This window comes from Eriocheir sinensis, chromosome 22, assembly GCF_024679095.1.
Source record: "Eriocheir sinensis breed Jianghai 21 chromosome 22, ASM2467909v1, whole genome shotgun sequence".
Lineage (NCBI taxonomy): Eukaryota > Metazoa > Arthropoda > Malacostraca > Decapoda > Varunidae > Eriocheir > Eriocheir sinensis.
This window is the reverse complement of record NC_066530.1, coordinates 7352658-7378512: the sequence shown is the minus strand read 5'-3', so window position 1 is coordinate 7378512 and position 25855 is coordinate 7352658. Positions and strand designations below refer to the sequence as shown.

The following is a 25855-nucleotide window of genomic DNA, read 5'->3' as shown; positions in this document are numbered from 1 at the left end:
AATCACCTCTGTGATGCGCTGAGCACACACAGAGGGTCTCTATCCTGGAAGCAATAATCATTCCACGGGAAATCGGACAAGTACATCCTGAGGTCGTCCCACCGAGCTGAAGCAAAATGCCAGAAGCATCGCCTCTTGGTGGGTCCAGAGGATGTACAGGAGCGATAGGACAGGATGCAGAAATAAGATTGTGATCGGAAGAGCCCAACGGAGAGAACAGTTTGACAGAATAAGCAGAAGGGTTTGAGGTAAGGAAGAGGTCTAGAATGTTGGGCCGATCTCCAAGACGGTCAGGAATACGTGTAGGGTGCTGGACCAACTGCTCTAGGTCGTTGAGGATAGCAAAGTTGTAGGCTTGTTCACCAGGATGGTCAGTGAAAGAGGATGAAAGCCAAAGCTGGTGGTGAACATTGAAATCTCCTAGGATGGAGATTTCAGCGAAGGGAGAGTGGGTCAAGATGTGCTCCACTTTAGAATTCAAATAGTCAAAGAATTTTACATAGTTGGTAGAGTTAGGTGAGAGATAAACAGCACAGATGTATTTAGTAATAGAATGACAGTGAAGTCTTAACCAGATGGTGGAAAATTCAGAAGAGTCAAGGTCGTGGGCACGAGAGCAAGTGATGTCGTTGCGCACGTAGGCGCAACATCCAGCTTTGGATTGAAATTTAGGATAGAGATAGTAGGAGGGAACAGAGTAGAGATTGCTGTCAGTAGCCTCAGAAACCTGTGTTTCGGTAAGGAAGAGAAGGTGAGGTTTAGAGGAGGAGAGATGATGTTCCACAGAATGAAAATTAGAGCGAAGACCGCGAATGTTGCAGAAATTGAGAAGAAAGAGGTTCGAGGAGTTATCTGACGCCTAACTATTGCCAAGAAACATCAGGATCTAACTCTTTTAGCGATAACTATAAATCAGTTTCGTTATTGGAGCCCAGAAGACAGCTTAGGGGTAGAAAGTCGGGAAATATAATCGGCTGAGTACGACACTCTGGCAATGTTGAGGCTGTAGCTCCGAGGCCCAAGCCAGCCCATATGCCATTTTGGGGTTATCAGATACCATGAATAGCATATTTTTACTGTGCAAAGCAGGTGATGTCACTTATTGTGACTTCGTGAGCTTTCATAATTATCTATTTGTGTATATTTCATGGTGGCAAAAACTTTCATTACTAGTTTCATATTTACTAGTGACACAAATATGTGACTTTTTCACAATAGAATTTCACTCAAACAAGTGAATCAGACACCACAGAAATATTACCAATGTGTGTATAAATGAATACAAAGATAAGCACATACTTTGATTTAACTCTAGGATGTCTCGTGGATCATTAATGAATAAAAACAAAATATCTGGATTGGCTACTCTTTAGCCCATTACCGGCTATGGCTGCCAAAAAAGTCCCTCTGCCAAGTTTGTACCCCCCCCATTTGGTGATTGTTAGGTATGCCTATTGCACTTATTTCACATGTTTTGGAAAATAACTTTGTGTTCAAAGCATTTCTGATAGCACCCAAAACTAATTTGATCTTTTTGTGTGTAAAAGCCATAAAAAAGGAATTACAGATGATTTCCTTGAAATTACTACTAGGCGATGATTCACATATTTTTGCGTCGCTCTTTTTCTAGCTCAGTTTTCTCGCCTCTAATATTATGTTTCGCCACAAAAATCATTCCATCTTAATGAGGAAATGTTATGCGGCCATCCCTGCCTCTGTGGGTACGACTTAAGGTAGAGCAAGCCGGCATGGAGACAAAATGTTGAGGTGTGTGGGTGTTGCGTTCAGCAAGTCGGGCAATGTTTTGGGAATTAGATCCTTCACTGAGCTCTTCTTTCCATCTGGTAGCCCTGGTGGAACTACCAAAATATATATGCATGTGGCGTACATCCAAATAATTTTTCTTACTATAGTTTCATGCTATTATTTAGAAATCACATATTTTTCTCATAGCTACGGTAGACACTTGATTCACTAGTAGTATTTAAGAAATGAGGAAATGCAAAAAATTGGAAATTTTAATATATTTTCCCCACATAAACAATCATCACATGCTCTATGTTGTTCCTTTAAATTTCCATAAAGTTAATGTAATATTATAAGATGCTCAAGATTTATGTATTATGATTTAAATTAGAAATATGAAATAAGTATAATACCTGCTGCCAGTGGTGTACGATATGTTTTACATCAGTGTAAACAACCTCCCGTGCTCTGATTTGAGACAGGAATGCATCATGTTGAGGTAGTGGCGTACCAGCCGGAGGAATGTTGAGTGGCAAAATTTTCAACACTACCTTCCAAAGATTTTTAGAGAATGACACCATGCCAGACTCGTTTGACTTCTCCTTTCTTGCTTGAAGGAAATATTTACCCAAGAGGCCGCACTGATGCATTCCTATTAACCACGGGATGGAGTGTTGTAGGATACATCCATGAATTCTCTTATTTTGCCAACAGTGGTTATTACAACGACATGAATAATATACAGCACTCAGATTTTTTGCTATAAATATGGTAGTGACAATTACAACTCTGATATTTTCCTAGTTTGATTCAGAAAAATTTAAATTAAGCCTCGATGGACCGCAGCTGGCCGCAGGTTTGGCTCTGGCAGAGGCTCCAGTACGGCCACCAGATGGCAGGACCAGTTCGGTGAATGCAGCTTGGAGGGGGCAGAGCCAAGCTGGCTTCACTTCTGTGATGTCATGCCCCCTTCTTGTATTCTTCCTCCAAGGTCATCATGCAGGTTGCTCAGCTATTTGTCCTCCCTTTCATAAGGATCAATAAATGGGTACCTGGGGAAACATGGACACTTGTATGAGAGAAATGAAAGAATGGGGGAGCTAGGTCCAAGGCTGAGGGTGAAAGATACAGAGGAGTCATTGGTGGCAAGCCTGTTTTCAGATGGAAATCTTGTTGGCAGAGAATGAGGGGGCACTGCAGAGGATAGCTGATGAGTTGGACAGGGTGTTTAAGAGGAGAAATCTGAGAGTGGATGCGTTGGAGTTATGAAATGCAGAAGTGTGAGCATGTGGGTAAAGAGGGGCATAAGGAACAGTATTGCCCTGCCAACTCTGTCATGCATCAGACGTGGACAAGAAGTACAGCACAGCAATAGAGAATACATGCAGTGGAAATGAGTTATATAAGAGGATGGAGAAAGTAATAAAAGCCTGTGTAAGATGTTTGGTATGTGCGTGATACTGAAGGGAGTGGATTGTGGAGTGGTTGAATGGGTGAAGCATGATATGCTGAGATGGTTTTGGCAAGTGACAAGGATAAAGGAGAATGAATTCGTGAAGAGAGTGTATGAGGGAAGCATTAAGGGAGGGGGTGTCAGGGTAAGACCACCTGTGAAGTGGATCAATAGGGTGAGTGAGTACTGGAGTGAGAGAGTTGGAAGTAGCAGGACTGAGTGTGGTGAGAGGGAGTGCCAGAACAGGGAGAGATGGAGACACTTGTGCAGTCTCTGGACGGAAGTTCCTGTATGGGAAGAGGGCGTCGTAGATATAGGGCCAGTTTACAGTCCAATACAGCATGTTTGTAAGATTCCAAAGCAAACACAAAATATGATGAAAATTCCTCGTAGCTTTAGTGTTTGGCATTGATGTAAATAGGAGGAAATTTTGGGAACCTACACAGGAAATCCATTAAATAGTATCTGGTATTGAGTAGAGATAATGGATCATTGGTGAGAATATAGTTTGGTTTGGGTGCTGCCAATGACTCTGATGGACTGTCAAACTGGCCTATAGATAGACAAACAAGCCCGCCCACAACAGCCTCTTTGGTGTATGGGTTAGCAGCCCTAACTTCAATTATGCTGGCCTGGGTTTGAATCCCAGCCTGAACAGTCAAGGCACAGCCCAGCCAGCTGCTCATCATCACTTTTGGGTTGATTGATAAATGGGTTCCTGAGGAAACCTGGTTAAGGTAAACTGGTAACCCTGATGTTGCACTTGCCCTGTGTCCCAGGGTCATAACCACCACAGGGGCCATGCACAGCTATAGCGTATGCCCCAGTCTTTACCTTTACCCCGCCAATCAGCCCAGCAGTCACAAGCAGATTTAACCTTTCACGGCATCCACCAGCCACATGCAGCCCGAGTCAGGAGAGTGAACAGTTCATGCTGTCACACAATAACTATTTATGACTATACATGTTTGTTTCCTGTTCTCCATGCCACACACTGCCTTCCACCACCACCACAGACACGCCCACATACAGCAGCACCACAGCACAACACATCACCTCATGTGGATCTTCAAGTGTCTGACAATCTCCTTCTTTGTTATAAAACGCTTTCCACAAACATCACACTTGAACCCTCTATGGCCAGAGTGTCTGAAGATGTGCCTATTTAATTCAGACTTCACAATGAATCTCTTGCCACAAACTTCACATTCATGATTTCTTTCACCAGTGTGTGTAAGGATGTGTTTGTTGAGGTCACCCTTCTGAGTGAATCTTTTTCTACAGACTTCACATTCATGATTTCTTTCACCAGTGTGTGTAAGGATGTGTCTGTTGAGGTCACCCTTATGAGTGAACCTTTTTCTACAGACTTCACATTCATGATTTCTTTCACCAGTGTGTGTAAGGATGTGTTTGTTGAGGTCACCCTTCAGAGTGAATCTTTTTCTACAGACTTCACATTCATGATTTCTTTCACCAGTGTGTGTAAGGATGTGTGTGTTGAGGGCACTCTTCACATTGAACCTTTTTCTACAAACTTCACATTCATGATTTCTTTCACTAGCGTGTGTAAGGGTGTGTTTTTTGAGGCTATTCTTCTGAGTGAATATCTTGCCACAAACTTCACATTCATGATTTCTTTCACCAGTGTGTGTATGGATGTGTTGGTTGAGGGTACTCTTCTGAGTGAACCTTTTTCTACAAACTTCACATTCATGATTTCTTTCACCAGTGTGTGTAAGGATGTGTTGGTTGAGGGTACTTTTCTGTGTGAACCTTTTTCTACAAACTTCACATTCATGATTTCTTTCACCAGTGTGTGTATGGATGTGTTGGTTGAGGGTACTCTTCTGTGTGAACCTTTTTCTACAGACTTCACATTCATGATTTCTTTCACCAGTGTGTGTAAGGATGTGTTTGTTGAGGTCACTCTTCTGAATGAACCTTTTACCACAAACTTCACATTCATAATTCCTTTCACCAGTGTGTGAAAGGATGTGTCTCTTGAGGTTACCCTTATGACTGAACCTTTTTCTACAGACTTCACATTCAAGATTTCTTTCACCAGTGTGTGTAAGGATGTGTGTGTTGAGGGCACTCTTCTGAGTGAATCTTTTACCACAAACTTCACATTCATAATTTCTTTCACCAGTGTGTGTACGGATGTGTGTGTTGAGGGTACTCTTCTGAATGAATCTTTTACCACAAACTTCACATTCATAATTCCTTTCACCAGCGTGTGTAAGGGTGTGTGTGTTGAGGGTACTCTTCTGAGCGAATCTTTTACCACAAACTTCACATTCATAATTCCTTTCACCAGTGTGTGTACGGATGTGTTTGTCAAGGTTACCCTTCAAGTTGAATCTTTTTCTGCAGACTTCACATTCATGATTTCTTTCACCAGTGTGTGTAAGGATGTGTCTGTCAAGGTCACGCTTCTTACTGAACCTTTTGCCACAGTCACGGCATTCATGGCGTCTCTCACTGGAGTCTTTTCCCACACTCTTGGCACTCATGATTTTCTACACCATTGTGTGTAAGGCTGTCTAGTCAACTTGCTATCAGTCTCAAATCTTCTCATAATCAAACTTTTCCTTTCCTTTGTGTCTGGAGATGGCAGCAGCAAGTCAGTAGTAGAGTTGTTGTTGGTGGTGGTGGTTCTTTTGATCACCCCTGATCCTCACACCAGTGGCAGTCTGCTCCTGCTGGTCCCGGCCACTCAGGGTGCTGCCTGGCCTTGCAGCCTCCACTGCAACACTGCTCTTGATGTGAGGAGTCGGCTGGTCTTGCAGGAACCTCCAGGTGGGCAGCAAGGTTCCCCCGACACCACACTCAGGGGCCAAGAGGGGAGATGGGGCGAGGGATGCACCAGGGAGTCCATAAGCTGCAAGGACAGAGTGAGAGGTGAGCACAGCACCGATACTCGACATATATTAAGTATTATGTACTCTTCATAGTGAAAATGTCCTGCATATATGAGTTAAGAGGCAAAACAAAGACCCTCAGTTTCTTTGTCCATGCAGTCTCTGTCCTTGGGATCCGTAGTCTCCAGACACAGATCTATTTTCTTCTTTTAAAACTGTTCCTGGTGACCATGAGGAGTATTTAAATAGAATTATAAATCATAAATTGTTCATACACATGCGTAAAACTGATAAATATTCATCTCCAGACGTATATTGCCAATCCCACAAGACCTACAAAACACCAGCACAAGTATTTTGTGACCTCATTGCGCCTGAAATGAATCATAGAAATATGTACATAATATTTATATGATAAACCACTCACATAAGAAAGTTGGAAAGTTTTGTTTAGTCAGCGCAACATCTATCGTCATATGCCGGAGAGAGACAGGAGGGGAAGGAATCATAGAGGGGAACAGATCCCAGGAGATGGGACACAACCCCTGATTAATACCTGGTACCCATTCACTGCTGGGTGGACAGGGGCGTAGGGTATCGGAAAAGCCGCCCAAATGTTTCCACTCCGCCCGGGAATCGAACCTAGGCTCTCTCGGTTGTGAGCCGAGTGTGCTGACCACTGCACCACGAAGCCCCCTCACTCACATAAGAGCATTCTGCATTGCCTGAAAGAAAAAATCCACTGATACACATGGAGGAGGGGAGAAGATTATGACCAGAAAGGATTGATTGCTTATGTGGCAGTAGATGGAAGACTTAGCAAAGATATTTGGGATACGAAGGTAGTAAGAGGGATGTTTGATGGCTCTGACCTTCTTGCAGTGCTGGCAAAATTAAAGCTGAAGAAAAAATGGGTGTTTGAAAAGAAAGGTGAAGTAAAACAGGAAATACTGAAGTTAGAAAAGTTACAGGAAAAAGAAATAAAAGAAGAGTATAAACATGAAATGGCAGAAGTCTTAAGGAGGGCACCAGCAGGGGGGGCCCCTCCTGGGCACACTGTACGTCCTATGGATTTGAAATTTCAGTATGTTGTTTGTTGGTGTAAATGTATGACATTCTGTGAATTTCGTGAAATTTGGGTGAATATGTAGGGGAGACCCAAACAAAGCATAAAAATCTTTTTGTTTCAGACTTTAGTTTTTATTTAATTGTTTTGAAAAAAAAATGCCTAAGAAACTCTGTGTATATATCTAATTTTCTCATTTTGTAAATTTTAGATTTTTCGTTTTGGCTTAAAAAAAAATATTTCATTAATAATTTTCTCCAGTTTTCTTTTTACATTTTTTAAAATATAAAAAATGAGAAAAATTGCCATTTAGTTGTAGTTTATATTGATACCTAACAAAAGACTGTCAGACGTTTTTTCGATTTTGTGAAATTTTTTGGAGTGTAAAAAACAAATTTTCGAGATTTTGGCTCCTAAAGATTTTTTTTCCATTTCATGTGTCTTATCATTTGTATTCATTTGATTGGCATGAAATCTTCACATATGATTGTTTATACCTTGTTCACTTACTGGAGAAGGATAAGGCATCTGGTCCCCCTTTATAATAAAAAGTATTATCACTCAAAGGTGGTGGTGGTGGTGGTGGTGGTGAGGTTGGTGTGAACACAGAGTCGTGACTCTTGCTTCTAGCGTTGCTTTCTTGCATGTTTCCTGGGTCTCCATTTTGTTCCAGAAGCCTTCTTCATGTTCATAAATCTGCTCATGGTTGCTTTGCACTGGTACGTCATTGTAAAGATGTTTTTGGGTTCTAGCGCAGCGAAAAATTTCAACGTCTGGGTTAGAACTGAGCAGCAGAGCACGCATTTTACATTTACCAGCTGTCACGAATGGATAGAGGTATGACGGATGACAAAATTTAAAGGGAAAAAGACTATTTCTAATGTGAATTTTATGTGCGTACAAGCCCTGAGAAGTACAATGTGTGCTGGCGCGCTATGATATAACAGCGCAGGGCAATTAAATCTCTTAAAGGGACCCTGATTTTTAATATTCTACAAAATTATGCTTCATTACCTGGTAGTACATAGCATCCCCGACATGTTGGGCGAGAAAAACTAATTTAGTCAGTTTAAAAAATATTCGTCCAAAAATACCCCCCTGGCGCCCAAAAATGGGAAAGTGTAATCGATGGTACAGATATTGAAAAAGTTTTTGGAACATTTAAAGAAGTAATGTCAACTACAACAAAAAAAGTGGAAGGGATGAAAGTGGTGAGGGATGGAAAAAGAGAAGGAAATTCATGGTGGACAGAAGAGATAAGGAGGATAGTAAAAGAGAAAAGGGAACTTTTTAAGAAACTCAAGAAAGAAATGTGGCTCGCCAAGTAAAAAGGGAAAGGAAATAGAAATATAGAGAAAACAAAATGAAATTAAAACAAGCAATAAAAGAAAGTAAGAAGAGAGTTGATGAAGACTTTGGAAAAAGACTGAGAGAAAAATATAAAGGGAACAGAAAATCATAATGGGAAGAAGTAAAAAATGAAATAAATGAAGAAAATAAATAAAGTTAAATAAATAAATGAAGTTATGGAAGAGAATGGAAAAATGTTGAAAGACGGGGAAGCTGTGAAAAACAGATGGAGAGAATATTTCAAAAACTTAATGAATTTTGAGGATGGACATTCAGCAGCTGTAACAGCAGCAGTTTTGAGTGGAGGCAGAGGAGGAGTATATAAAGAAAGAAATATAACATATGAAGAAGCAAATCAGGCAATAAAAAGATTAAAAATGGAAAGGCAGCAGGAATTGATGGAATCACAGCAGAAATGTTGAAGTGTGGAGGAGATGTAGTTATTAAATGGATGGTCAAGATATGTGAAGTAGCACGGGAAGGGGGGGGGGGCAGCAGACTGGACAAAAGCCATCATTGTCCCAGTTTACAAGGGGAAGGGCAGGAGAGGGGAGTGTGGGAGCTATAGAGGTATAAGTCTCCTGAGTATACCTGGGAAGGTATATGGAAAAGTCATAATAGAGAGGGTACAAAGACTTACAGAAGAGAAAATCAGTGAAGAACAAGGAGGCTTCAGGAAGGGAAGGGGATGTGTGGATCAGATATTTTCCTTCAGGATGGTAGTAGAGAAAATAATAGCAAAAGGAAAGAAACTATACGCTGCCTTCATGGACTTAGAAAAAGCTTATGACGGAGTCGATCAGATTGCATTGTGGGATGTTATAAAGATATATGGTGTGGGAGGAAAACTGCTTAGTGCAATAAAGTCTTTCTATGGGGATGCATCTGCATGTGTCAAAATTAGTGGAGAAACAAGTGAGCATTTTGAGATAAAAGTGGGCTTAAGGCAGGGGTGTGTCATGTCACCATGGTTGTTCAATATTTATATGGATGGTGTCATGAGAGAAATGAAGGGCAAAGTTGGGGAGGTTGGAGTAAAAATGTACACTGAGGGAAGGAAGTGGGTGATGAATTCAATCCTATTTGCTGATGACACAGTGCTCATTGCAGAAAATGAAAGTGACTTACAAAATTTGGTCAGTGTTTTTGATAGTGTCTGTAAAAGGAGGAAGCTGAAAGTAAATGTCAACAAAAGTAAAGTGATGGTTTGTGAGAGAAGCAGAAGTGAGGTTGTGGATTTTGTATGCCCATATAGAATGGGAATTGAATGTGAAAAAGAATGCAAAATAATAATAATGAATTTAAGTACCTTGGATCAGTTATGTGAAAGCATGGTGGTATGGAGGGAGAGATAAGAGAAAGGGCATTGCAAGGAAGAAGGGTGGTCGGGTCTTTGGGATGAATCATGAATGGCAGAAGTGTGAGCATAGAGGTAAAGAGGGATTTGAGAAATACAGTACCCTCTCGAGTTTCGCGATCCATTGGTTTCACGGAGTCCTAAATTCTTACCATCCCGACTTCCGCGCATTATCACCCCGAGTTTCGCGCTGCTTTGACACATACGGGTCACGTCTACTTACCATCGGCGTCACGCACGCTATCTTTAAAGGTAGTATCACACTGGACGTTTTCCTCCAAACATTGTGGCTATGGCAAGAGAGAGAGAGAGAGAGAGAAAACGGGAAGAGAGAACGGGTCGTTTTGAAGCCGCAGTTGAAGGCGGCTGCCTTACGATTGTCTGACAGTTCTGAAAACATGCTTGTGATTCGCTATGAGTCCGATGACGTCATCACCGACACTCACCCTATCAGTGGCTTCACTGCCTTAAGGCGGTGTCACAATGGCCGTTTTCGTCTAACCGTTGTGGCTACAGGCAACGCCCGTACGCCCAACCAGGAGCGAGTTTACAGTTATCCGTAAGCTGGTGTCACACAGAGCTTTTTCTTCCCACCGCGTTGACGCCACCTAGGGCAACCGGCAACTCCAACTTTTCCTGGTGTGCGTCACACACGGCCAAAGTCGGTTGCCCGTATCCACATCCACAACGTAAACAAAGCACTTGCCCTGTATCAACATGGCATCATCTGCTAAAGTAAGGGCTGTTGTGGCTTGTGTTGCCATTACCCAAGTTATGGACTTGTTGCTGCAGTTAAATGGAAGGAAGAAACAGTTGTGGGTGTGGCATGCCTGTGTTTCCTCCATGCCAGTTCTCATTGTCACCACTGCGCGTGCACGGCCAACCCACCCATCTTGACTCAACCACATAAACACATGGATCGAATAACAACACACACACACACACCGGACTCATAGGAACCATTGCAGATGTTTCTGACAAACAGAAATGACTTCACCATTTCTTGAGTGTGTTAGAACGTATTTGGTGAGTGGCTCACATGAACCAAACCTTGCTCTTGGCAAGAAGAGAGCAGTCGTCTTTAACACTGCTCTCTTCTTGCCATTGGGTATGTTTGTTTGGGTTTGTATGAACCACTCACCAAATAAGTTCAAACACATTCTAGGAAATGGGGAAGCCATTTTTGTTTGTGAGAAACATCTGCTATGGTTCATGATGAGTCTGGTGTGTGCGTGTGTGTGTGTGTGTGTGTGTGTCCACACCCACGTCATCCCTTAAGTGAGTCTCAGTCACACCAATCAGATCAAACTTCCACTCATCCAGCTCCTGCTCATATATGTTATCCAGTTTACCTGTACCCCATCCTCTCACATTTATGCAACCAATGTGTCATACAGTTCATATACTTCACTGCTTGGTTGGTGGTTTCTCTTCCTTGCTCTCTAGTGCCTCAAGCATCCACACACTAGACGGACCAAGCATTCCTCCACTCCCTCAGCCTCCTACCCATCCTATCGAGTCCTGACTGGTTCAGATGGACCCCATCTACGTTGAAGTCCCTTTCACCTGCTTGTATGCTGTAACCAGATGGTTGACAGGGATAAAAAAATTATATGGGCAGATGCGGGGGAATGAGACGAAAACGCTCATATGCATTTCATTGATTTCTGTAATAAGAGTTGAAAAAAAAACTCGGATCTGCCACTTGACAGACATGGATCAGAGGTAAATCTTAAGAATAGCGGCTCCTAGCGGGTGCACATTTAGGGCACGGTGCAGTGGTAATTACAACATTTCTGGCACGTACGATGGGGTTTTGACAAGCGGACAGGCATGTTTATGTCACAAGGGGTGTATTTTTCCATGCTGGCCTCACAATTTCTTCCAAGTCGATGGGCGATGAGACTGCAAGCTCCGGGGTGAAGAAAGGGAAGAACCCTCGCAGAAAAATACACCCCTTGTGACATAAACACGCCTGTCCGCTTGTCAAAACCCCGTCGTACGTGCTAGAAATGTTGTAATTACCACCACACCGTGCCCTAAATGTGCACCCGCTAGGAGCCGCTATTCTTAAAATTTACTGGATCAGATAAAGGGTCCTGCAGTTTACGGGTTAAACTACTCCAACCTAACTTTAAATAACCTTCTAATGGGGGGCTTTGCCCCCCTCGATCCCCACTCTGCAATGGAGACTGAATGAAATTGCATGGTTTCCATACGTGGTAAAAATTCCCTGAATGTATGGAATTTCCCTACATCTAGGTAAATGTAAGGAATTTCCCAACATCTAGGGTATTTTTGAACCCCCATAACTCAAAAACTATGTGCTTGTGACGCATTTCATGTTTTTCACTGCATTCCCCGCAGTCCCAAAGGCCCCCAAGCCAATTTTAGTTGTGAGAGGTGAGTATGTGCAAACACCAGAATAGTACCAAACTGCCCCATGGCGATGTACAAGAATCAGCTGGACGTCTTCCAGAGCAGCCTGCCAGACGAGCCCTTAGTACAGGGCTACACACACCTCAACAGGGCAGGCTCAAACTCCATCCCGGACCAGCTGGACCTCAAGAAAAGGGACAGTACTGGACACAGTGGACCACCACGACTGTGAGGCCTTGGCCTCTAAACAACGGCAAACTTACCTTTATTATTGTTTATAATCCTACATAGTCCGTAGCTGTCCTATAATATGTTACCATAGAATACAGGGCGATCTAATAACTACTATACAAAGACTAAATCGGTGGAAGATCGTCCATGCCTTGCTGTTATCCCGTTTTTCCGTCGGGCGCCATTTGTATGATCTTGATCTTGATGCCACAGGTGGCTTAAGATTGTATGACTAAGGAGCAGTACGAGCTACATAAAAAATCATATTGGAAAAAAATGTCCATGTGTTCATTATTAATTATTAATATTAGTGAGAATAATGGGGTGAATATGATATCAGAAACAGTACATCATGAGTCTTGAACGAGGAGTTATTTCACGCAATCCCAGCTTGCTGCCATTTGCATTGTTTACAAACCACACAACCACACCCACACATCAAACAGCTGCATGCCACGTGTCACCAGAACCGAGATATCCACTCGGGCACTCATTCTCAGCCTCTCTCGTGTGAGGAAGAAATGAAGGACACCATGAGGGGCTGGCTAATATTGGTACCGGTACCGAGCAGTCTGGTACTAGTACCGTACCGTATTGCTGGTACCGTTAGTACCGGTACTGGTACCGGTACCTGCCCACCCCTATTGTTGAGTAGCGTGGCAGCGTAGGTACTGTATTGTTGCGTGAGACATCTGGTGGCCACTCCATAAAATATCGCGTATAAGTGAAAAAAAACGCCTAAATTAAACATTTATTTGGATTATGGACCCCGCGTTATTTCAAAAACGCGTAAACCAAACTCGCGTAAATCGAGAGTTACCTGTACTTATGTGGGGGTGGAGGGGACTCTTGTGTTAATACACACTCGGCAGACTCTGTACAGAGCAGACGTGCAGAGAAGCGGTCCTCACCCCACTCCCTGTGCTGGGGTCAGCTGATCGCCGGCACCTGTTGTAGTAGTGTTTACATGGGCCTGGGCAGCGCAAATGTGCTGTTTTTTGTCTCCTGTATTGAATAAGTGGGTAAGATGAGTGAAAGGGAGGAGACCATGGAGTGGAAAACACCAAAAAGAAGACATGGAGAGCGAGGAAAAGAACAAAGGAAGGATATAGGGAGCAGTGAAGACGAGAGTGCAGATGGAAGGTATGCATCATCAGGTTTTTCGAGATTTGCCAGCAAAGATTCGGCTATGTATAAGAGAATAGTGCTTATGGAGAAGAAACTGGACAAGTGGATCGAAGTAGTAAAGAGCAGAGATGAGGATTTACAGAACAGAATTCCAGAGAGAACTTAAAGCAAGGGCATGCAAATTGGAGGAGAGGGAAAAACAGCTGATTGAGGAGAATGAGGAACTAAAGGAAAAATTGGCTAAATATGAGAAATCGATGAGGGAAGGACTGAGAATGGCAATTAAGGAAAATGAAAATTTGAAACAAATGGTAAACAATGAAGAACAGAGAGTTAAAGTTTTTATTTATTTATTTATTTTATTTATTTTTTTTTTTTTACCTCTCCGCCTATTGCGCCGATAGGCTTGCTTGAGGGGCCTGGATGGTATTCGGCCCCAGCCCATCATGGCGCAGGCAAGTGTTTATAGTGGCGCCATCTTCTCTTGTCTCATGCTGCCCCCCGGAACTCGTTCCTAGAGTCCGGGTTGATGGGTGATTTTCAGGACAGCATGTGGGTAGTTTTAAGCCACTCGGTGGTGACTGAAAAATCCGAGGTGGTAGCGTGGAGATTCGAACTCGCGTCGTCCATCACGTGGTGAATGTGGGCCCAGCACACTACCACTTCAGCCATCGCTTACCCTATCGATGATGGGCGAAGTGAAGACTTGGAAATTGGAAAGTGAAAAAGCTAATGTAAACCTCAGAGAAATAATCGAACAACAGTTGAAAGAAGACAAGGAAAACATAGAAAAAGAGGTGGTTAAAGCTTTGAAGAAAAATGAAGAATTAGTTAGAGATGTGGCAGATAAAAAGAAGAGTGTAGTAATATTTGGTATGAAGGAAAAGAACATCACATATAAACCAAAAAGGGAAAAGGAAGAACTGAAATCAGTAAAAGATTTACTTAAGAACTTAAATGATGATAAAGTGAAAAACCTTGAGGAGGAGGTGGAGGAAATCTATTGGATGGGCCCCTACATGGAAGGAAAAATTAGACCAGTTAAATTGAGATTAAGATCACAGAAAGCAACAGAGGAAATTTTGTATAGAACAACTAAGTTAAGGGAAATAGAAGGATGTAAAGAAATATATATAAATAAAAATAAAAATGAAGCAGAAAGGAAGAAATGGAATGAACTTCTAGCAGAGGCAAAAGAAAGGAATAATTTAAGATCGGAAGAGGAAAAAGAGGTATTTTTTTGTAGTGTTCTGGGAGATTGTGTCAGAAAGTGGTACATAAGGGAGAAGAGGAAGGAAAGTGAAAGTTAGACAAGATCGATATAATTAAGGGATTAAGTGTGATGTATACAAATGTAGACGGAATAATATCTAGCAAGCTGGAACTACAAGACTATCTAAAAGAGAAGACACCCATGATTGTATGTCTAACAGAAGCTAAACTAAATGAAGTCATCCAAATAGTGTTTGATAAAAAATACAATGTATGGAGGAAAGATGGAGTGGGCAAAGGTGGAGGAAGAGTGATGATAATGACAAAGAAGGAGTTATTAGTAAAATCAGTAGTATATGGAGAAGGAAAAGCAGAAATAGTGAGGGTAAATCTGGAGAACAAAAACAGAGAAAGGATGACGATTACAACAACCTATGTACCACCTAGAACAAACTCATGGAGTAAAGAAGAATATGAAATCGTGATTGAAGATATCATACAGAGCTTAAGTAGAATACTCAAGGCAAACAAAACAGTACTTTTAGTTGGTGATTTTAATTGTAAAGAGGTAGATTGGGAGATGTTTGAAAGCAGTGGTGGCGATATGGCATTGGAGGACAGATTTTTAAGATTGATGATGGAAAACTTGATGATGCAAAGGGTGAAGGAAAACACAAGATATAGAAGTGATGACGAACCGGCGAGACTGAACCTGGTGTTAACAAAAGGAATAAACTTGAAGGATGAATTAAGGTATGGATGCCCTCTGGGAAAGAGTGACCATGTGATCATAGAGATAGAAACGAAAGAGGAAGGAAGAGGATGAATCATATAAAAGAAACAGGTTAAACTATATATGAAGGCAGACGTGGAAAACCTTAGGAAATTTTATGGAGAGTTGGACTGGGATGAGCTAATGAGAACAAGTAAAGTGCAAGAAAAGTATGATATTTTCATGGAGGCGTATAAAACAGGGGTTACAAAATTTGTACCAGAATACAGACCAAAAGAAAAGGGAAAAAAGGACTGGTTTAATGCAAAAGAAAAAAAAGAGAAAGCATGGAAAAGATTTAAAAGAAATAAAACCAAAGAAACAAATAAGATTTTAAGGTAGAGAGAAACGAATACGTGAAAATAAGAAAGGAAAAAGAAAAGTGATATGAAAAGGACATTGTTGAAAAGTACAAGGAGTAACCTAAACTATAAACAGATTCATAAATGGAAAGATTAAACCAAGAGAAACAATTGAAAGACTGAGCGACGGAAATGTGATAATCGATGATCCTAAAGGCATGGCAGAGTTACTAAACAAAGAGTTCCAGCAAGTTTTTACTAAAGAATCAATATTTAAAGAGCCACAAGAAAACAAGATAAATGTTCATATGGAAGAAGTCTCAGTAAACAAAGAGGAGATATATAAATTGTTGGGGGAGCTGGAAGAGAGGAAAGCTGTAGGACTGGATGGAGTCTCAGGGTATATATTGAAAGAATGTAGAAATGAGTTGGTTGGACTGATATATGACATCATTAGATGCTCAATAACAACTGGTACAGTGCCTAAGGAGTGGCGGAGGGCCGAAGTGGTCCCAATACACAAAAGTGGAAAGAAAGACGAACCCTTGAACTACAGACCTGTATCATTGACCAGCGTACTATGTAAAATATGTGAGAAAGTGATAAAGAAACAATGGACGCAATTTCTAGAGGAGCAAAATTTAATCACAAGTAAACAGTATGGATTTAGAAAAGGGCACTCATGTGTAACAAACTTACTGAGCTTTTACTCAAGAGTGACAGATAAAGTACAGGAAAGGGACAGATGGGTTGACTGCGTTTATGTAGACTTGAGGCCAGGGTTCGGGTTCAGGAATGACAAAAAAAAAAATTTCAAAAACCATTTAAAGTTGTTCTATAAACTCTTAAAAACATGTTATGAGTAATGAAAATGGTAGAAAAAAATCTTGGGGTGGCAACATCAGCAGTATACGAGAAGGACGTATGCCCTGGATGTCAGAGTGTGAGGCGTTTTAGCTCTTATTTACTCGCTCCAGAAGGGTGATAACTGAACAGTGAAACTTTTACAAGTTATCCTACTTATGGCACGTTGACAGGGGAGGGGTGGAGGCACACAGTCACTCCTCAAGGCCAGTGCTTGCTGACATAGCGACGAGCAAGTGTCGCGCGGCGCTGGCTATGAAGTGTATGAAGCTAAGAAGGAAAAAAGAAGGCAGAAAAGGCAGAAGAAGAAGAGCAGAGCAAGAAAAGACAAGAAGGCATCACCTATGAGGCAGGAGGAGGTGACCTGTAGCTGACACGTGCGACACGACCCGTTTTTTTTTTTTTTTTTTTTACAATGGATATATTTATTTTTCTATATTTCTATGAAGAAGTGTTTACTTTTTGTTTATTGTGTAAATATCACTATATAGTGGAAAAAGCTCATTCAGAGAGAATAAAAATAAGTTACTACAAACCAAAGTGTTTGATGGCCAATATCTCAAAACATGAATATTCAGCTTCAAAAAATTTTGTACATTCCAAATCAGATGATATTTCCATGAAACTGTGTGTATACGTGGATAATTTTATGCTGTTGAAAGTTACGGTCTTTAATTTGAAACATCTCTTAACGTAAAATAAAGAAAAATAAATTTATTATGTAAAACGTGGATACAGAATCATACTGAGTTCAGATATAATTTTAAAAAAAAATAGATAAATTATAATTTTTAAAAACTGACACCGTAACTTGTTTAGGCAACCATTAAACCATTACCACCTATAATTTTGTACATCTAAGATGAAAAATATTTTATATAGAACAATTATTTTGCCTGACATGTCATGTCATGAGTATGACATGACATGACATACCGACAGCATTCTAATCCAGGGGGAACAAAGATACCCAAAAGTGCAAGTTAGCTGTAAAGTTTGAACTCTATATTTCCAATAGTTTATTTCTGACAAATATTTCTTGGAAAACCTGAACTACCACCTTAAAAAAGGCGTTCGACAAAGTTCCACATATAAGACTGCGGATTGAAAGGGAAAATGAAGAACTGGATGGAAAGCTACCTAAGGGGAAGGGAGATGAGAACAGTGGTTAAAGACATAAAATCGGAATTGAGAACTGTAGAAAGTGCAGTGCCTCAGGGATCGGTATTGGCACCAATACTTTTCCTAGTATATTTTAATGATATGACTGAGGGAGTAAATAGCTATATGAGCCTGTTTGCAGACAATGCAAAACTGCTAAGACATATAAGAAACAGTAAAGACTGAAATTCTGCAAGAAGACCTAAACAAGATTTGGAAATAGGGTATGGAATGGGATGAAATTTAATGTGAAGAAATGTCATGTTATGGAAATGGGAAAAAGTGAAGCAAGACCAAAATGGACATATAAAATGGGAGATGGTGAAATATCAAAGAAAGTACACGAAGAGAGAGATCTGGGAGTAATAATGCAAGATAATGACCAGCCAGAGTCATGTTAATCGGATATTCGGTGATACGTATAACATGGTGAGAAATGTAGGAATAGCATTCCACTACATGGATAAGGATATGATGAAAAAATTAATTAACACTATCATCAGACCAAAATTGGAATATGCAGAGGCAGTGTGGTCTCCCCATAAGAAGAAACACATAAAGAAACTAGAAAGAATACAAAGGATGGCAACAAAAATGGTTCCAGAGCTGGAGGGATTAACATATGAGGAAAGACTTAAGGAAATGGCCTTACTAACACTAGAACAAAGAAGAGAAAGGGGAAACCTAATACAAATCTATAAATTATTGAACAAAATAGATGAAGTAGACAACGAGGAGTTACTACTAACAGAAGGAATTACCACCAGGAACACAAGAGGACATAGTAAAATTGAGGAAGGGAAGATGCTTGAGGGACATAAAGAAATATAGCTTCCCACAAAGAAATATAGAAGTTTGGAACAGACTAAGTGAGGATGTAGTATCGGCGAGGAGTGTGCAAAGTTTTAAAGAAAATTTGGATAAATGCAGATACGGAGACGGGACCACACGAACTAGGTAAATACACACACACACACACACACACACACACACACACATACACACTACTAAGGATTTCAGAGGCTGTGCGGCCTCGTTTTTTGGGAATAATATCGTAACGAACAATCGTATCGGTACGAGATTTTGCGACAGTGTATTTCACACACTGCCTTAATTTTGAAGGGTATCGCCAACCGCCACAAGTAGAGAATAAAGGCACTTGTCCCTATACCAAGAGGGTAAAGTCATCAGTGTCAGGCAAAGATACGAACACAACTACCAGAGGCTCCGCCCACCTTGTTCCTCTTCCCTCCATCTCCCGCCTCCTCCCTCAATCTCTCTCTCTCTCTCTCTCTCTCTCTCTCTCTCTCTCTCTCTCTCTCTCTCTCTCTCTCTCTCTCTGGAAGATACATACATACTCGAGAATGATTTTTTTTTTCAATTAAGGCATGCTTGATGTGATACTGGGACTTTAATTTTGAGCATAGTGATACACATCTGGGCCGTGGACGTAATGACATGTGAGAGTAGGGTGAGGTGGTAAATGATGACTACCATGATTGATGGTAGAACGATTGCTCGCTTGTATTTGTTTCTCTCTCGTTTGTTTTTTGTTGTTTTCCTTTTTGCTACCTTTCTTCGTCACCTGACTTTGACTCGCGGCACCAGTCGTCAAGTGTACCAGAGAGAAGATAAAATGGCCACTAAGATACAGCACTGTCGCCATGGCTGCAGAAATGCGTTTGTCACGCGACTTGTTAACTTTTTTAACAAGGAGAAGGCCAGCAATAGCCTTAAGATTGCTTTGAATAGGTAAGTTTTTATTGTTTTCTCTTGTTTAACATAGTAAATAAGTCCTTGTGCCCTCCGCTCATTAGAATCGCAGCCTTAGTCATGCCGAAACTTATTTCTAAACCATGACAATATTTGTTTTTTACGGAACTTTACATCAATCATTTATTTATTCATATTGTCCTTCCTCTACTCAGGCCTTACCACCGTGCTGCTGCGGCCTTAGGGATGCGAGTGAAGATGGTGCAGTCGATCGTGCAGCGCAGCACCAGGTCACGGCCTGACACACCACCAGCACCTCCAGCTCAGCCCGTCATCGACAGCTTCACGATCGGAGCCATTCGCCGCCACATACACGCACAGTTTGCTGTCAAGCAGGACTTCACTCTCGCTTCCCTGACAGACAACTTAAAGGCAGCTAGCATCATCCCTGATGAAACCTCTAAGATTTCCTTGTGGCGACTGCTCCATGAAATGGGATTCCGGTATAAGAAATGTCAGCGCAAATTTTATGTCAGGAAGGAGTCCATGGACGTCGTGTGCCGCAGGATACAAGCCCTCCGAACGCTGAAAAGACACCGGAAGAGAACAGGATGGTGGTATACGTGGGCGAGACCTGGTTCACCACCAGGATGAACCACAACATGGAGTGGGTGGACAGCACGCAGCCTGTCACCAGTGTGACGTACAGCCGCCAGGTGCCTCCAGGAGAAGGGGAACGCCGTGGTAGTCGCAGCTGGCACAGAGGATGGTTTCATTGACAGCTCCTTTCTCTGTTTCCCTGCCAAGAATACCAGCGGCGACTACCATGGAGAAATGAACGGCAAGCTTTTCCTTCGTTGGCTTACGTCACAGCTCCTGCCGTTCCTGGAGCAGCCGGCAGTATTAGTGATGGACAATGCTCCATACCATAGCCAACTGACTGAGGAGAGTCGCTGCCCACCACTGCCACAAGGAAATCGGACATCATTGAATGGTTGGAGCAGCGAGACATAGCCTTTCCACAGCAAGCTACACGGCCTGAGCTCCTCAGTATCTGCCGTGAAAACAGGCCAAATCCTCAATACAAGGTGGATAACATCATCCGCGCATCGGGCCACGAGATTGTTCGTCTGCCACCTGCTCATCCTGAGCTCAATGCGATTGAGCAGGTGTGGGGAGTCATGAAGCGACACGTGCGCTCCTCACTGCAACGTTTCACACGAGCTGACCTGCAAGCCAGGATGGAGGAGGCCAGACTTTCTGTCACAGCCGAGGTGTGGGAAGGTGCGGTTCGGCGATCACGACGCTTTGAGGACGACTACTGGACAACGGATAATATCCATGAAAGTGTCGATCCTCTCGTTATTAACCTTGACTGTGACAGTGATGATGATGGGGATTTAGTGTTAAGTTGTGAAGAAGATTAAAGTCTTGAATATTCTTGTTTGTATCCTTAGTAAACCAAGAGTGTCCTTGCCATCACTATATTGTATAAAGTTCCTTAATATAAGCCTCATAACCCAGTGTCCTCATCCACACTCAGTGATTCACTTTAGTACTACCTCAAACATTTTATACTTTCGCAATTCTTCCCGTTACCATACTTTCAGCTCTTCCCTGACAATAAAATTAATAGCACCACTATAATTTGGCGATAAGAGCACCATTACTTTTATCAGTAGGTACATGCTATACAATAGCCCTCTGACGCATACACCATAAACCACCAAACCACTACGCTACCAATAGTTACGGAGGTAATTAGGCTATGTAAGTAACACGTTACCCTACTCTCAACTTTATTTAAAGGATGCCTATCAGTATTAGAAAGAGTATATAACGCCACTACAATTAATGCATGCCTTTCATTCATTATAGTTACGAAGCTACATGAGAGAGAGAGAGAGAGAGAGAGATATTGAGGGAGAAGGGAGGAGGCGGGAGATGGAGGGAAGAGGAACAAGGTGGGCGGAGCCTCTGGTAGTTGTGTTCGTATCTTTGCCTGACACTGATGACTTTACCCTTTTGGTATAGGGACAAGTGCCTTTATTCTCTACTTGTGGCGGTTGGCGATACCCTTCAAAATTAAGGCAGTGTGTGAAATACACTGTCGCAAAATCTCGTACCGATACGATTGTTCGTTACGATATTATTCCCAAAAAACGAGGCCGCACAGCCTCTGAAATCCTTAGTAGGATGTAGTTGCTGCAATAAACTTTCTGTGCGATTCCAAGGTATTGTGAAGATAAGTTATCAATGAGTTCAATAACATTTAATTAAATTTAATTTTATTGAAATACTTATTGTTGATTGAAAAATAATATAGTAAAATACTAAGGCCACGTAAATGTGTTTCATTTTGCTTGAGGGTCAAAATAGGTTCAGAGAATATTGTGGGAAAATGTCTTCAACATATTATAATGACATTGGTACCAATGAAAATGAAGACTTTGTAACCTTATACATTAGGCTATTAAATAAAGATGGACTTAATGATAACCCAACACCTCCGTGGTCTAGTGGTCAGTGTGCCTGGTTTTACTCCGCGGGCCCAGGTTCGAATCCCGGCCCGGGCAGTCGGCGTGCAGCTCACCCAGCATCCTCCCTCTCGGGCTGGTCGATAAATGGGTATCTGGGGAAACGTGGGCAAGGTAAACTATGGTAACCCAAATGCCACATTGGCCCTGTGTCCTGGGGTTATGGGCTCCCTCCCACCACAGGCTCAAGGGCCAAGGGCCAATGTCACGGAGATGGGCACCGAGGCCACGCGCTGCTACAGCGTTTGCCCCCAAAGGGTATTATTCTATATTGTCACCACTTTCACACCCACGAACGCCTTGGTGCTCTATGAAGGGTTCAGTGTCCATACAACACATTGCCGTATTGCTTTGCCATCGGAAATAAAAAAAAGTGGTAAAGGTAGTGAAAAGGCATATACATACATTTATTTTGGTTGCGGCGGCGGCCATTGAGAGGTGAGAAGTGTTGCCAACGATCCAACGCTTGGTTAGCGTTTAGCCCACGCATGAGACCAGGTCCACCACGCGTGGTTATTTTTTTTTTTTAGAACACGCACCTTTACCCAAAGGGTTTTGTGAAGGTTTGGGCCGGATATAGTATTAGGTAAAGGTGCGTGTTCTAAAAAAATAAATTACCACGCGTGGTGGACCTGGTCTCACATGTGTGGGCTAACTGCTAACCTAGTGAACCATTGCCAATGGCTGCCGCCGCCACCAAAACAAATGTATGTATATGCCTTTATATCACAAGAACGAGTGATTTCCGATGGTAAAGCAATACGGCAATGTGTTGTATGGACACTGAACCCTTCATAGAGCACCAAGGCATTCATGGGTGTGAAAGTGGTGACAATATAGAATAATACCCACAACTTTACCTTTACCTTTATAACCCAACCTAAAGGAGTTTCTAGCTGAAGAGCCTTCACATGAGCAAATAGTAACCTAACCTATCACCGCTGAAATAGTAATATTTCCCTGCATTTTAAAATCTCATAAACGAGTAATAATAATGAAAACGGCTACCAGAGTGATGATTAGCAAATACAATATAAAGAAAAATAATGTATTAACTTTTAGGGTGAGTTGGGTCTGATTCTAGAGTTTTACCAAGACAGGTATGGCTCAGCAAAATCTAGCTTCTGTTCATTATACTCTTGTAACACGTCCAGTCTATTAGACTGTGGCTTTCATGAGACTGAAATATCCATTGTGAGTCTGTAATAACAGCTAGAGCCCTGTGGGAGGGATCACATCTAATAATTTTGGCCATAAGGGCCACAGCTTCCCTCATCAGCTTCGATGTCTGGATCTGAGGTGAACAATTGTTTCAGTCCTTGAAGCTGTGACTCTCTCACAATGATTTCCATAGACAGTACAAAGGGAGGGAGGTTATGACAGCAAGACACACACAATGGCAGTGTGTGTGTCTTGCTGTCATAACCGATGGTTTCCTCCCAAGACGACTGTTAGCACACCTCTGTCTGTCTTCTCAGCGGCCTTGCAGTTAAATTATACACTTTGTATCCCCTCTGTGGCATGTTGCTACAGCCGAAGGCTAGGCAGCAAGGCATTGTTACATTAAAAAGCAGCCGAATCCGCTTCCAAAATAGGTAAAATTATGTTTTTATTACCTCAGTTCTTCTTCGTGGTGTCGTCCTGCAGAGTGGGCAGGTCGAAGGTGGGCACGTCCAGGGTGCGAAGTTGGTGTCGGAGCAGCACTCGCTGGGAGTGGTGGCGTGGGCAGTGCAGCAGCAGGTGCTCAATGGTGTCCTCGACGGTCCTGCACCAGGGCAGTGAGGGTCGGGGACGAGGCGCTGGCGGTGGAGGTGAGCGCCGAGGCGTGTGTGGCCCAGGCGGAGGCGCGTCAAGGCATCGTCTAGGACGCGGGACGTTTTCCTCACCCACGGCTGTGGGGAGGAGTTGGTGCGGTACTGGCCCATGGAGGTGATGCGGAGGGTGTTGACAAGTGTGCCGTCCCAGGAGGCGTGGCAGGTGCGGGAGATGAGGCGTTTGGCCGTGGGGAGTGTGAGGGGGAGCGGCGTGATGTTTACCTCCGCAAGGCCCATCTTGGCGGCGGCGTCGGCGATGTCGTTACCGGTTTTGCAGTGACGTCACGAAATAGCGTCGTCTGCACCTTGTGCGTCGTCTGCAAACCCGCTGGTGGTCACCTCCCCAGCAGAGTGAGCAGACGCACCACGTGTGCCCCATCCCTAAGTCCCGCGGGCAAATGGCAGGACCTTCAGCATCATTTGTGTTGATTACGCGAGATCGCTTGAGAATGCTGCGAAGCTAAATACATCGAAAAAATCAGTGCTTTTGTAGTGCGGCGACGGCCTGATGAACGAGCCTCCCATAACCCACTTAGCCAGTGGGGTACCTCTTTGGCCGACTCGGTAAGGAGTAGCTCTCCCGTCACGCTGGTCGCGGGTTCAATCCCAGGCAGCCGGGGAATACCCTCCTTGTCTTGATTAATTTCTCGTGTTATTTCGATACACACAGAGGCCGTGTTGAGAAATAGGAAGGATAGAAAATAAGCTTGTCGCGGGGCATTACACTGGTGGCATAGCGGTGGGCATCCTCTCCTGCAGTTCTGTTGAGTTTCCCCGAAGGGGTAACAAGTAGGATGGCCCATGCTCCGAGGTTGATAGAAAATGGGAGTTGGAGGTATGTCTCAAAGGGACATTGTGGAGTTATGTCTCAAAGGGACATTGTGGAGTTATGTCTCAAAGGGACATTGTCAACACACAGAAATTAATCTACATATGGGGGAAAGCCGTGTAGTGCGGCGACGGCCTGATGAACGAGCCTCCCATAACCCACTTAGCCAGTGGGGTACCTCTTTGGCCGACTCGGTAAGGAGTGGCTCTCCCGTCACGCTGGTCGCGGGTTCAATCCCAGGCAGCCGGGGAATACCCTCTCCTTGTCTTGATTAATTTCTCGTGTTATTTCGATACACGCAGAGGCCGTGTTGAGAAATTAGGAAGGATAGAAAATAAACTCGTCGGGGCATTACACTTTTGGAGGAGGAGACTGGTAGACTGGCTGTCTAGCTGGCTGGCTGGTTGACTGGTGGGTTGACTGGTTGCCTGGTGGGTTGATTGGCTGGCTGATTGGTAAAGTGACTGTCTATCTAAAGACCCAAATACACTGCCGAATTTTGACTCACGAATGTGCGCGAATATGCAAGTCATCCTGTGTCGCGAACAAGTTCGGCATCTTTCTTGCCTGTTCTTGGCCGTTCGGGGACATGTCTGCGTCCACCACGCGACTTTTGACAGTTGGTCACGACCGCCACGAAAGTTTCATGTTGCATGAAAAATTCGCGGCCGTTCGCCGAATGTGCATGAATGCAAAATGGACGCCGAATTGTCGCCGAAATGTCGCCGACATGTCGCAGACAATTCGGCGTCCGATTCGCGGTGTTCGGCGAATTGTCGCCGAATTTTGACGGTTGACATTTAAATTTTATTGGCAAATTTGTCGCCGACATGTCGCCGAATGGCCAAGACTATTCGGGGACATGTCCCCGAATATTCAGCGAATTAATCACGACACGGCAAACGGGTCGCGGTGGGAGGTTCTTCTTCTTCTTCTTTTAGGATTCTCCTCCTAAAAAAAGGGGGAACGGGCCTTTGTCGATTCGACGGCCCGTCGCAGGGGGGAACCCGCCGCTGGCGTGCGGCGGGTGTGGGGAAGCCTCCGCCGCCGCTACAGCCACGAGTAAGAGCCGGCGAG

General features: G+C 43.0%; 1 protein-coding gene and 1 long non-coding RNA gene across 15 annotated transcripts; one reads left to right on the top strand and one right to left on the bottom strand.

Moving 5' to 3' along the window:
• Window positions 1-3826: 3826 nt before the first annotated feature.
• LOC127001977 (zinc finger protein 33B-like) lies at window positions 3827-24507 on the bottom strand. 14 transcript variants are annotated; one of them, XM_050867279.1, is made up of 5 exons: window positions 23752-24440; window positions 13956-14279; window positions 13267-13451; window positions 6620-6788; window positions 3827-6083 (listed from the first exon to the last, which is right to left on the bottom strand). In XM_050867279.1, exon 5 carries the CDS (start codon window positions 5713-5715, stop codon window positions 4252-4254), a length of 1464 nt encoding a protein of 487 aa, XP_050723236.1. In that variant the 5' UTR covers window positions 5716-6083; window positions 6620-6788; window positions 13267-13451; window positions 13956-14279; window positions 23752-24440; the 3' UTR covers window positions 3827-4251. The 14 variants fall into 14 exon arrangements, 13 of the variants coding, with proteins under 13 accessions (XP_050723236.1, XP_050723239.1, XP_050723247.1 ...); XM_050867282.1 differs by having other exon boundaries at window positions 13956-14254; XM_050867290.1 differs by lacking the exon at window positions 23752-24440 and having other exon boundaries at window positions 3827-4891; window positions 5060-6083; window positions 13956-17417.
• LOC127001979 (uncharacterized) lies at window positions 19193-21038 on the top strand. Its single transcript, XR_007755619.1, has 2 exons — window positions 19193-19415; window positions 20849-21038. It is a non-coding gene; the product is annotated as an uncharacterized LOC127001979 (long non-coding RNA).
• Window positions 24508-25855: the final 1348 nt, after the last annotated feature.

Bases quoted from the DNA above. Each gene is read 5' to 3' on its own strand.
- LOC127001977 (XM_050867279.1), bottom strand. From the start codon at position 5,715: ATGAGTGCCAAGAGTGTGGGAAAAGACTCCAGTGAGAGACGCCATGAA.